We start from the raw sequence: 13833 nt of genomic DNA, 5'->3' as shown, positions 1-13833 counted from the left end.
TCTCCGTGAGTGTGTGCCTTTCATGAGCGTTTGTCTCCCTCCTTTGTTTCTACACACCCTTTACCACCCTTCACAGCATATACACGGTGGCTACCGCCGTGACACCCGTGTGGCATTTCCTGGCCGGCAGCCCCGCCTCCCTGGAGGTTTGCTGCCCTGGCCCATCGCACGCATTTTGGGATTTCCCTCTTTGAGCGGCAGTGTCTAAGCATTCTCCCCTGCAGGTCATCCGAGAGATGAAAAAACGAAAGACTTAAGTGCCTCTACCCTTCTTCCCCACTGCTGTTCCCTCCACTCTCATTTTTAGCACCGTGACACTGAGGGGACAAATCAGTGGGGTGATTTCTCCTTGCCTTGTCACTCAAATAAATACATTTGCAGTTCCTTCAGCGAAGGGGGCCAGACACAGCCCTTCCTGAGTGTGTCTGGTGCTCGATCTTGCTTTCAAATGCTGGAGGAAAAAGAGAATCACCTGAAGTGATGTAACCCCCTCTCTCACTGCAGACTTAAGTTTGGTCTTAACCTAGTTTTTGAGGATGTGTCACAGTCCTCATTGAGATCAGTGACAGTTTTGAAACTTTTTAAAACTAAGCTGCTCTCGACCTATCCTAGTGTGAAACGTGCTTTCTGAGGAGAGGAAGGGGGACAGGAATGTGTTTTATGTGTTTTATGGGTGACTCAGGTAGAGTTTTGCCAGCCTTCACCCCCAAGTCACCCCTCAGCTGAGAAAGAGCAGCAAATCCATCCCAAAGGGTAATTCTTTATGAAAAAGTATAAGCACCTTAAAATGGGAGCTTCACAAGAATGCGCTTGCTCCACCAACTTTGCACAGGCTGCTGGTACCGTACGGCTTAACTAGAAGATTCTATGGTTCTCCACTGTTAACAATAGATTTCATTGATGAAAATGGTGTACGGAGACCTGTAAAATAACTTTCTCCAAACATGGAAGGGTTCTCTCTGGGAGGTTGTGTTCAGCGTTGAATTTGCTCGGAAGATCTTGGGTTCATTGCACACCTCTGTCGGACAGACCTGCTCAATGGCCAGGACTGGGCTGCCGGCTTCTTGGCTGAACTGGGGTCAACCACATTGGCTACTTCCATGCTTCCTCTCTGAACTTGAGGACTTTCTGCAGGCAGAAGGGGCGATGAAGGAGTAATGCCCCTTCCAGAATTCAGGATTAAAGTTAATCTTTGCAAATAAACGCCACACTTTGCTTTTGCTTCCTGGCCTAGTCTCCCCTCTCCCTTGTCCTTCCCGGTGGGTTGGTTGGGTTGCTAGCCAAACTGGTCTCCCCCTGAACTCGTCTGGCCCACTGCACCTTCCCCTCACCTCCAGCATTCCCACCTGACCCCAGTGCATCCTGTCCCCCTCCTGCCTCCGCATCTGGGCATTGATCCAGGACCGAGTTATCCAGCTTTCTCCTCCCTGGCCATAACAAGTGATAAAGCAAAAGAGTGGTCACAAAAGGCACTTCCAATGGGGGGAAACAGCGAAGGCTGAGTGTAATTTGGGAGTCACCCATGGAAAGTGATGACCAGCGCCCTCCTACCAGGACTAAGCAATGGGGAGCTTCTCCCCACACTTTGTTGTTCAGTAGGTCAGTAAAGTGAAACTGGCCTCTGGGCTCTGATTAGTTCCTTGTGGATCCCCACTTAAGGAGTTCCCGCCTCTCCAAACCAAGTGTCCTGAGCACAAACCCTGAGCTTTTCTCTAAGGGGAAGGGGAAGGGTTCAAAAGGCTTGGGGAGTCACCAGGGCATGGGTCCAGTCACATCCCCAAGGTCAAAGGGGGTCTCTCCTTTCTGTCTCTGAGTCTGTCTTTATAGTCCAGTTATTTCAAGAAAGTCTTGGGGCCGGTCTTTGCTTCTAGCTCTTTAGTGACGGGAGTCCTCTCATCTGGAACACCGCGTGCTCGGGTTCCGTCACCTCCAGCACCAGCTCTCTGGGTTCCCTGAGCACTGTGTCCGCACCTCCGTCACCCCCCAGTCTCACCAGAGGCCTGTGCACATCTCTGTGCCCCCACTAGACGGCCTTCACTGAGGGCAAGGACCGCATTGTGTTCAGCACCTGTCGTGGTGGGTGACCTGTGATGAACGCGTCATGTCTGTGGCTTAATAACACTCATTGTGAGGGACCGAATGGACGAAAGAATGAATGAACCAGCCAGCACTGCTGTTTTCCACCCTCAGACCAATTTCAGTCCACATTCCAGAGTGTCAAGATACGAGAAGTGGAACTAACTCACAGAGCCCGGGGTGAAAGAATTCCATTTCTGTCAGCAGAAGTCCAGTAAGTTACACAGAGGCTCACATTTAAAGTAAAATCCCAGGGCGATGTGTTGTGTATGCTCAAGATCAACATGTTCAAAGTTGCCTGATTCAGTAGTTACTTCACAGAATCAGGTGAGAATAAATGCCATGTTTTCCTTTAACAGTGATAGTTACGACGATGCTTTTCTTGGCCTTGAAGCCTTACTGAGATATTTCAGAAAGTGCTTTGGTTCATGTGCCCCGGGCATCTCTTCTCCCCATGGCTTGTCGGTCTGTCGGAGGGACAGAGAGGACCCTTCCCTGGATCCTTCGGTTTGTATAACCCAGGGCCATGTCTGTGACCTGTGCAGCTGCCTCGCAGGCACGGCTGGTGCGAAGAGCTGCGTTGTCGACCCCGCACGCCCGTTCTCATGCAGCATCATCACCTGACATTTGCATACTCAGCAGTGACAATATCGCAGGCGTCATGCAGAGCTTAGAGAGGAAAGGGTGGCTGATGCTCTGTAGACGAAGGCCCCCTCGGACTAACGTGCAGCGTGTGAGCGTTAGAACCGCACCTAATGAGACGGCTGTGTGTGAGCTTGAAAAACGACCTCTCCTGAGCGCTTGTCGTCCTAATGTGAGTGTGATCTGGACGCTGATTTTTGTGGTCCTTCGAGGTTGAGACAATGTTGACATCAGTTATGTTCTTTGTCCCCAAGCTCCATATAACGATTGCCTCTTTTTCCAGGTATCTTTTACGTTGGTAAGAATTATCGTATCTCACTTTTTAGAGAGAAAAAACCTTGTAGCACATAGCCCGAAGGTGTCAAGGACACCACAACATGGTGGGAAATAAAAATCAGCCAACTGATTTTTTTTTTCTGCCTCATTCCAGATGCCTGACTTCACATATGTTTTCAACTGAATAAATATTTCTTGTCAAATTATTACTTGGAAAAATTTTCTGTAAAAAAAATTTTTTTACTAACATTGAGTTGAATTTAACCTAAGTTACCAGATTTTAAGAAATTATTCCTAAAACAAAAGAGTGAGGGCCCTGGTCTTTGGAGACACAGCAGAGGATGGCCCTGCTTCTGTTACATCCAGACCCTCAGTGGGCCAAGCCCTCAGGGCAGGGTGCCACCCAGGGTGTGGGGCGCTCAGCGAGAGGCTGCGAGGTTCTCTGTGAGGAAGAGAGTGAGAGTCTCCAGCTCAGGAAAAGAAGCCAGACTCTGGGGTCCCCCAGAGTGTCAGAGTGCAGAGCCCGCCAGCTCCCCCCAGCCTTCCCGTGGCCACATGTCACTGAGTTCCCACTCCTCCCTCAAGGTTGCCCTAACTGCCCTCATCATTTCTAAGTTCCCAGTATTACTGAATGAAGAAGAAAAATTCGTTGCAAAATTGGGAAGTTTTTCATTCACTTTGTACCCTGGTGCGTTTTCACTCCCATCCCTGGCATATGTGAGGCCTGGTGGCCTGAGAGCAGCGTTCCTTTCCTTGTAAGTGCAGCGCCGCGGTATCCGCTTCCTCTGCGGCAGGAGGCCGGGAGCCCCGTCCGGGCACTTCCCTGGTGGTAGCACTTCCACCTCAGGACTCCGAACACTGGAGGAAGACTGGCAGTGCTTTGCCCTCCCTCCTCGTGGGTCACCCTCCTCCTGAAGACCCAGATGACTGGGCTGTGATTCTGCATCTGTTTCCAAAGAAAACAGTGGATTAAAATATTAAATACTGAAATACTGATTTGGATAGTGCTCTTGGAAGCCTTGGGTTTGTGGGATGGAATTCTGTGTACGCTGGTGCGTCTCCGGCCAAAGCTGACCTCGCCTTTGACAGCCCCCAGGCTGGATCTGTTGGGGGTGTGGTACGACACTCGTGGGTGACCATCTGCCGCCAGTCCGGTCGGCTCATTGAACTGACGGTGGGACCAGGTGCGGTCCAAGTCGTGTTCCCTCCTCCGGCAGGTGCTGAGGTGACACACAGCATCACCGCTGGCATCATCATTTTAGAAAACAAATGTTAAAAAGTCATCTGGTTTTATTTTTTTAAGATTTTATAGCAAAGTAGATATGAAAACAAATTGAAACAGAGAAAACAGGCAACTTGGGGAGACAGTTGACCTCTAAAGTGTATTTGTAGGAATCTGATTACAGCTCAGAGAGACACACTGTTAATAAAGATGGTTAGCAGTTATGAAGAATGCCAGAGAAGCTTGGCATTGAGTCGTTTTTCAGATCTGGATTTGTTCAGGAGACTTTACATTTTATTCTGAGAACTGATATTAGAATACTGTCATTTAAGGTAGAATTTAAAATGAAAAATTTTAATGGAAAACAATACATCTGAGAAATACTTCCTTTATAATGCATTTTCTAATAGCTGTATCACATGGCAAGAGAAATGTGTGAATTATTATATATTGTTAATCATTGGCAATGTGTTCACCTCAGTTTGTGTTGTAAAAAGAGAGCAGAAATCCTGACTACTGGCTTCACATCTAACGAAACCTTCAGTGCAGAGCAGAGTCGGAGGCTCTGCATTGTGCCCTAGGAATCAGAGCTGAAGATTTCACTCACGTGGCTGTGTTGTGTGCCTGCTTTTAATGTAGCAGATGTTTTATGAGACCACCAGATCCCAGGAAGGATGCATTGTCCCAACCTGTTGAAAGTCGGAATTCTCCTTTTAGTGCCAGCCATTCTCCTATCCATCCATCTGTTCACACATCTGTTCATCCATCCATCCTTCCATCCTTCCGTCCTCCCCTCCCTCTGTCCCCTCACTCCCTCCCTTTCTCCCCTCCCCTCGCTCAGGGTGCTTACTGGTGCAGATACAAGGAAAGGATCTTCTTTACACCTGCACTGACCGTGAGTGACCTCTGTGTTCCCAAGAGCCTTAGGAGCCGTGGCGCTAACTGTCCTCACGTGGTGTCCGTAGCCTGCTGAGTGGAGAGTGGTGTAAGGACAGCTGTTTCCGTATTTTTCTTTCTCTCAAGTTGCATCATTCTTGCCATTTATCCTGGTCGAACTAAAAAGATGGGTAGGTAGTTCCCTTGAAATATAAAGCCGGGCCCACATGAAAGAAGTTTCTGAGACATAATGGTAGGAGAGGCAGTGGCGAAACCCGCAGCTCTGAACCATGTCCTGGGGGATAAGTGTGTTGTAGGGGCTCAGGAAGGGGGCTCTGAGTACTGCTACTCGCAGCCCCATTTTCACAAAAATGTTTTCATCTCTCTTTGACCAATCAATTCAACTTATAGGAAACTATTCCATGAAAATAGTCAGGAACAGTAGTAATAATTTATGTTTATCACCATGGTATCTTAAGCCCTGAAAAATCAGAAACAGTCTGGATGTGCATCCTGATTCTTTCTCTGAATAAAAGAGTTCTTATAATGGACCTGCCAGTGTCGTGAGAAAAATACTTGGATGTATTTTACTACCTGCCTTTTCAGTGAATATTAGTGTTGATATTGTTTTTATTGCATTGATATTGTAACAAAATAGTATTATAATCACGTGTGATGGGATCCATCTAAAGCCCCCAGTAATTTTAAAGCACCATTAAACTGGGTTTTTTCGCAATTGTTTTTGATCGATATATTTTTTCCAAGTGTTGATTTTACTTCACCAGTTCTTTTTTGCTGAATGTGTTTTTGGATAACTATTCTGTCTCTCACTTTTTTTAAAATTATTATTCCAAATTCTCCAGATTTATATTTTATCTTTTTTCAACATTTGTGCTTACACTATTTTGTTTTAAGTCTTATTTCCATACAAAGTAATTAAATTGTTTAAATGTCTCTTGCAGCAAAGATTTAATTTACCTTCTTAGGTATCTTGTCTTTGTTACTTTTGCCTTGTTGTGGCTTTTTCCAGCAGCAGGAATGGAGGCCGTCAATAAAAATCGGTTGCCGACATGATCCCTGTACAGAGAGGGTTTACCATAATGCGCGTTGGAGATGTCTCTGGAACCAACCTTCTTCCTGAATGGAAGGTGCCCTGGCTTGTGTTTCATGGCTTCCTGATGTTAGCCCGTCGTCTCCCTTAGCGTTTCCCCAAAGCGAAAACAGTGCATCAGGGCAGCGTAACAGGCAGCGCAGGTAGATACAGAGGCAGGGCCTCGCCCTGGCAGAGCCGTCCCAGGAAAGCGTCTGTCTGCCCCAGGAGCTGGGCGGCCGTGGTGCTGGTCTCTACCTCTCTTGTGCCTTCCTGCCGCCTAATAATCCTCAGCACAGGCTGGAATGTGACAGAAAGAATTTCAGACTTTGTGCACACCTGCACACATGCACGCACACACACACACACGAAACTGCTGGGTGGGAAATCAAGGGCCCTAGGAGTGGGTAGTATTGATTTTTGTGGTGATGGAAGCACATTTTGACACATTCCAAATCATAAATAACTCATGGACTTTTAACTTGCATGATTAATAGCTCAACTCAGGGTAACTGCTTATATACAACTTAAATTACCTCTTTCATGGAGTTCATAGTATTATATGAATTACACTGTGAATAGTCCTTTCTTTCTCTTGTGTTTTTTTTTCTGTGTGAATGGGGAAGGGCCACATACCTGGTCAGGGTTGTTCTGGTCTCCTCTCCTCATCCTCCTCTTAAAGCTAGGGCACACTGGACAGATGCAGGCCCTCAGCTGTAGACTGGAATACAACCCTGCCCTCCCCGGAACTAACGCAGGCATCGGCCGCGTGTGTGCTGAGTCTGGCCGGCCTAGCGCTTCATCATACATACCTTGGCAATGACCCAGGTGCACGTCCTGCTGTAGACTCTGGGAAGCACAGCCGCCTCCTCTTAGATGCCAGTGTTCGTGGGAAAGGGTTAAAGAAATCGTCCAGAAAAATTCACTGACATCTGAACGTAGAAATCTTAAAAAGAATCGAAACTCCTGGGATTGGATTTCAAGTCTGGTCTTAGGTATTTGGCAGAGCAATAAAGTAGTGAATAAAAAAAGTGAAAGCAATGTTATGTAAAATTTGTGGGCTTATTTTTTTCCCTGTATGTCTGCTTTCTTTAGAGGGCAGTAAGAAATAAATCCCTTAGGGACCAGTAACGTGGTTTGCATTTCAGTTTTCTATTCTAGCAAAATATATATTAGCTTAGTGTGTCGGATAAAAGTAATGAGGAGACAAATCGTCACCCAGGGGTTTCCTTATTGATGAGAAATAGTCCTCCTGTGTTCTCTAGGGTTTTTTAAAAAATCCATTAAATTTAAAGTAATGCTATTTCAAGATTACTATGGCAATAACAAAATTTAAATTTCAAAAAAAAAGAACTGATATGAGGTGCTGGAAGCCTTTTGTATTGAGCAAAACTAATTTGAAAAATATATGAATTCCTAGATTAAAAGTGATAATATTATGTATTTTCCCTGTGTGTTTAGTCCTTATAATCAGAGTTCCTCTACCATCTTAAGGATATTCATTTTTGTTTGAATAATTTACTTGGTTTATTTTGTTATTATCTTTTTAAATCTCTATTACAAGCTTTTTTGGAAGCACTTAGTTCACTACTTCATATTCACTGAAAGCAATCGAACTAAAATTTGAGGTTTGTAAGTATAATTCATAAAATTTGAGCCCAGGGAATTTTTAAAAAATTTTCCCTCTGCCCATTTGTATTCTCAACAACTGATCGCATGACTTCTGTGAGAGGTTGTCTTGTCAGTAGCTGAGGTCACAAAGAAAATAAGACACAGGCCTTGGGATCTGCATCCTGGTAAAGGTAGCTAGTAAGTGCACTGTAGTGTATATAAGCTACGGTGTAGTCAGGGTTACGTGCATGTGAAAGAAGTTCACTCATACAAGGTCAGTGGGCCACCGTGAGGAGAATGATAGACCTCACCGTGGAAGGGGTGCAGAGAAGGTCACACTTCAGTGCTTAGTTCAGCTGTTGCAAGGCAAGTAGGTATTTTCCAGATGTACGGGAGTTGATAGTAGGTGGGAGTTTGGGTTCCATTCTCGAAGTCAGTGCCGCGTGAGCCGAGATGTGAAGGGGCATGCAGCAGCCGAGCCCTGGAAGTGGTCTGGTCAGGCTGGAGCAGTGTGGGGATGTGACTGCAGAGGAGGCAGGCACCTGACGGAGAGAAGGCCTGCCCGTTGACCTTGTATTCTATGTAGAAAGCAGTAGGGAGCGATACTGCCTCAGATTGACGTAGTAGAGCCCTATGAACAAAACCTCTCCTGGAAGAGGCCTCTTCTGGAAGGCAGGAAAGGTGAGAGACAGGCAGGGCAGTCGGAGGTGCCTGAACCCAGGGTGTAAACATAAGGGCAGGGAACATGGAGAAAGAGGACCAGAGTGCGGGACCTCGAACGTGTGACCCGCTGGATATGGGGAGGGAGAGGGGGCTGGGGCTCCCAGGCTTCCGGTCCAGCCGGCTGGGCACCATTGGCACCATTCCCCCGTGGCAGGTTTCGGCCTGGGCTGGGGAAGCTTTAGTGTCCAGAGAGGTGGTGTCAGCTAATGAAACTAATGCACAGATGCCTTTTACCGTGTATATCTTTCTTTCGTGGTTGAAGGAAATTGTCCCTACATTTGAAACGTTGATCCTATTTAATGATCCTATTTAATGTTTTATATATTCTTTGGCCTTGCTCTTTGTTCTGATTGAAGACCACTTGTCTCAGTGACCCTGTTTTTGTTTCTGTTTCCAGGCGGTATGAGGCCCACCCAGTTTGTGCAGACCTGCAGGCCAAGATCCTCCAGTGCTACCGCCAGAACGCCCAGCAGACCCTCAGCTGCTCTGCTCTGGCCGACCAGTACATGCGCTGCGTCAACCAGGCCAAGCAGGTGGGTGTGCGGGCCGTGTGGGGGCCGAGCCAGGGAGAGCAAGCTGGACATCACGGGACAGTGGTGGTGACCCAGTGGGCCAGCGTGTGTGGAACAAGCTGTATAACCCAAACTCGTTCTCCTCGTCAATTGTTGCTGTAACAGGTTGTCTAGGTTGTAATCAACTTCCGTCCAGAGGGCTGTAAGGAGAGCCCGTGTCCTCCTTGTGTTCAACTCATTACTTGCGGTAGGAAAACAAAAAGAGATTCTTAGCAAAATAATACTTTTCCACGTTGTTCCGAGCTTTTGTCCTCTACTCTGTAATTGTGTCCTCAAAGTCATTGCTCCCTATTCTGGACCAGTACTCAAAGCCAGCAAAGAAGAAAGATACACATTAAGGGTCCAACAGCTTCAAGTCCATAAGCCACAAACAGTCATGCAGAGAGCCTGGTTTTAAAAAACTAAAACAGAAACCTGCCGTCTGATTTTCTCCCGGTTGGTAGAGTCCAGTCACTGGAGCTGGGAAAGGGAGGCCAGAAACAGGACTCTGGAAATCGTCTCAGTCGCTTTTTTATAAGGTAGTCATGTTCTTCTCTGGACCTTCACTATCAGAGTAATGTGGCGTTCACAATGAGAGGACATGCGTTTCCTCTCATTTATGTACTTAAGAAAGCTAATGATCAACTGTGAAGCAAGTTACCAACTCTGGCAGGTCACATAATGCGTACCATTTAACCGATTTAACAGTTGGATGTAGGTTGTTCTGAGAAACGGAAATTGTTGGAAACCGTGATTCCTTCTCTGCTCAGCTCCCCAGAGTTGACCTTGAGCTACACAGCATGGCTTTCTGCAGTCCAGTTGCTGAGGTAGACAATACCACTTAGTGGAAGGTCCGCCACGCTCTCTGACGGGAGGGCGGGCATTGTCTGCGTAGCCGGTCACGCACGGCGGCGTCAGCAGAAACAACATACAGTGAGCAGCCCTCCTTATCCACAGTTCCACCCCCACGGCGTCAGTCACCAGGACCAGCCACGGCCTGAAAACTACTAGATGGGGAATTCCGGAAGTACACAGTTCTTAAGTTTTAAGCTGCAGGCTGTTCTGAGCAGTGTGATGGAGCCGTGGGCCGTCTCACGCCACCCTTCCTGGGACGTGAATCATCCCTGTGTCCAGTGACTCCACACTGCACATACGGCACAGGGGGGTGTTTTGAGAGACAGACAGACAGACCAAGACCACATTCATAATACCTTTTATTACACTCTAGTCTATACGTATCCTGTTTTATTATTGTTGTTGTTAACCTCACTGTGTTTAATTTATAAGTTAAATTTTCATAGGTATGGAGGTACGTACAGGGGACAACAGTGTATAGGGGTGCGGCACCGCCTGTCTGTGTGTGGCTTCAGGCACCCACTGGAGATACTGCAGCAGGCCCCCTGCAGTCAAGGGAAGACTACTGTAATCAGAATTTATTAAAAACCTATGTTGTCTTTAAAAGCCCGATGGCTTGAGGCTTTTTTCTGTCTCTTGCTCACAGTGGCCCTTGTGTAACTCTTAGTGGTACACCAGGGGTTCTTTTCTTTAAAGGCCTTTGGTAGAAGTAACGCTGATATTGTTGTTAGTACATTTTATTTGCAGAAGCGACTTCTGATATGCTCTTAACAACAAGCCCCGGGGTTCAATATTAATGAACGGAAGCCCTGGGGCCTGTAAGTTGACGCACGGATTTTTCTAACTTGATGCGAGTGCCAGACCCAGGTGGAGGTGGGTCACCGGTGCAAACGATGGCTGTGCCAGAGTGTATCTTTCAGTGCTGGCACCTCACTCGGGTGCCCGTTTCCCCGGTGTGGTCTGTAACAGCACCGAGGGGCAGCTGCAAGGGCGTCCGGGGTGTTGGCTGCTTCCTGCCTAAGTGCTGTTGAATCTCCTACACACAGGTGGCCTACACACAGGTGACCCACGAGGTCAGTGACAAACGTTTGTAGAGTAAAAGTTAACTTGTGACAAAATCAAGTGTGCCATGTGGTGCAGTGGAGAGTATGAATTGGGCAGGTCTGAGTTTGTGTCCAAACTGTGTCTTCTAGCAGCTCTCTGACCTTGGGCCTTGACTTTTCTCACTTGTGAACTGGGGTCATGTTATCTGCAGTGTTGTTGTGAGGGTTACGTTTGTATAAAGTATTCAGTAAGTCTTGTTTTTTTCTTTTGTCCTCAACTGTGTATTTCTTGCTGAAACCGACTACATGGATTAGACGAAAGTATCAAATTATCACTAGTGATTACTCGCCATCCCCAAAGAAACCCTTCTTTCCCCCTACCTAATCTGCAGTATGATTTAATACTATTGTCTGCAAATATGTTCCAGGTACCTATTGTTTTGACAACTCTCACATTCAAGTATCAGGGACTGTATAACACTGGTAATATTAAAAAGATGTATGTCCACAAAACATTTTTATCCTAAAATGGGCAACAGTGAAATGGGCAAGAACCAAGAAACATTAATATCTTGTATTTCTTTCTGTAGTACTTTAGATTTCAAGGTGATTTCACATCCATTCCCCTACTTGCTTTTTATGACACCCTGAGATGTAAATAGTGACGGTTTTATTCTCATCACTTTCCAGTTGAGAGAACTGAAACCCAGGGAAGTCATGATGGGAAATTTAACAACGAAACCAAGATAGCCCTTGCGGTAAAAACAGAAAGTTTAAAAAGAGGGTTAGGTTTTGGAGCTGGGTGTGCGAAGGCATATCCATTATCCATGAATACAGAAACCAGGCCGTGAGGGAAACCGTGTGTGGTCATCATGACTCGAAGGGAGCATGCAAGGTCAAGTGACACCGTAGGCTGATGGGAGCCAGCGGGGAAGGGGGGCAGCAAGGCCGTGCTCGGAGGTGCGGCTCCACGAGACCCCGCTTTAGGACCTTGCCAACATGGCCACGGGGTCATATCAGTAGTCCACGTGTAGTTACTTTTCCTCCAATACCACAGGAAACCACAGTTTCCTTTTTCTCCTTGCACAGTTCGTCTAAATGTGTGTCCCCTGCTCCCCCCGCTGTTAGAAGAGACGTTGGCGGTGTAAGAGGTCTTGATCCTCCATTGCAGTGGTCTCTGGCCGGCCTAACCCCTCCCTCTGTTTCCTTGTTGAATCCAAAGAACAAGCCGGACACGCTGACATAGAAAACGCTAAACACAACAACAACCCATTAGGTTGCTGTCCGTTTCCGGCATAGTCCGTGAGTTTTCCCCTTGGAATAATTCCAACAGCCAAATCCACTCCACTTTTAAATGACTCATAAATTGGGCTTTCACTGGTTCTCTTGGGACAGTGTTGTGTAGACTAATAGATTTTAATGATAGGAAGATTTCCGGATGTTCCTCAGCCTTACTTTTCCTTTCTTATTCATCCACTTATTCACATCAATCTTTCTTCAGCTATTCTTAAACAATTCCTCATGGGTTGACATGAGACATTTAAACTGTTACTTCCAGTATATTTATATATATTAAAGTTGTGTGTTCTTCACAGGTGTAAAGACATATGAAATTGCTATAATTGTCATGTCTAAGACTTAAAAGCTACTGGCTAGCTAGATGAGATACCACATTTTAAAATGTAGGAGGATAGCAATTGATAGGCTTCTGTGTGGTCTTCTCATATCTGCTTAGCCTCATAGCTTTCTAAAAACTCTCCAAGATTGAATTGCGTGTTCTCACCTTTAAAACCCGGTTCCCATTCAGTCTTGATTCACCTGCCCCACAGGAGTCTGTGGAGGGGAGGGGGAGGTGGGAAGCAAATGGTAACTGCCCAATAGTGGGACAAAGTGTGCGCACGTTCTGTTGGTGAAAGGGGCGGGTGCAGAAAGGGCTTGCTCCCAGGTCCGCATGCTGTGCTCCCTGAGATGCCCCACCGTCCCTTCAAGGTACTTGTGGAATCCAGCTGCTTGCCGGGTGGTGACTCCAAGCATTCCAGCTCTTTCCTCAGCCCTGCTGCCATTGACACGAAGGGTGGGAGGCCGGCCCAGCTGAGGGGAGCAGTCTGAGTTCACTCCAGGGTGGAGTTCACGGGAAACGTTGTAGCTACCATCTAGTCACGATGACCTGGACTTCGGTTCCCTCCTTGGGAAATGAAGGTTTGAGCAAGGTGATGCACGAGGACCTGCCAGCTGCTATTCTGGGGCTGAACCTGTGTCCCTGTAGGAGGATGAGAAGCGGTGCACACGAGCACACACATTCCTGAGCTCTCTCAGAGTAAAAGCTGTGGCCCTTCGGTACGAGCTGCACCCCTTCTCCAGGGACCTCCAGCGTTTGTGCCTCTGCCTCCTCGACGTTGTCAGCCTTAAACTTTCACTCTGGAAGAACAACTGCATTTCTGATCATTCTGCGTGTCGTCTGGCCTCCCACAGCTTCCTGTCCTTTCCTTGAAATGTATGTGCCTGTCAGCCCTGGGGAAGCCAAGGGGACGGGTAGAAACAGTTTCCAAGTGTCCCCGAGGTCGGTGAAGTGGAAAAAGCTTTCTCAGCGCTGCCTGGCAGAACGTGGGCTGCCGGCTGATGAAGCGCAGTAGAACATGCAGGCCAAGTAACACTGGGCGGTGAGGGACTGTGAAGCTGAGCAGAAGAGCGTGCTTTTGCTGGGTGCAAAGGCTGCTTCACCATCGTCACCTGATGGCATGGGTCAGTCGTGCAGCAGGGCCGCTCGTGCTCGGGGTGGCACGTGGGTGTTCCATAACAGAGCCCGTGGCCTTGAGGGGTGCAGCCCTTCCCATTCAGAGTCACATCAAAGCAAGCTAAATTCCAAGA

General features: G+C 47.2%; 1 protein-coding gene across 3 annotated transcripts in view; it reads left to right on the top strand.

Moving 5' to 3' along the window:
• Positions 1-13833, top strand: part of CHCHD3 (coiled-coil-helix-coiled-coil-helix domain containing 3) — a 264641-nt gene that overhangs the window by 240711 nt on the left and 10097 nt on the right. For all 3 annotated transcript variants that reach the window (XM_036010917.1, XM_028525538.2, XM_028525537.2), the window contains one exon: positions 8914-9049. In XM_036010917.1, the coding sequence (XP_035866810.1) occupies positions 8914-9049 (136 nt within the window). The remainder of the gene's footprint in view (positions 1-8913; positions 9050-13833) is intronic.

This window comes from Phyllostomus discolor, chromosome 10 (assembly GCF_004126475.2).
Source record: "Phyllostomus discolor isolate MPI-MPIP mPhyDis1 chromosome 10, mPhyDis1.pri.v3, whole genome shotgun sequence".
Classification (NCBI taxonomy): domain Eukaryota; kingdom Metazoa; phylum Chordata; class Mammalia; order Chiroptera; family Phyllostomidae; genus Phyllostomus; species Phyllostomus discolor.
Note: the sequence above shows the minus strand (reverse complement) of the source record. Positions and strands in the feature narration are given on the sequence as shown.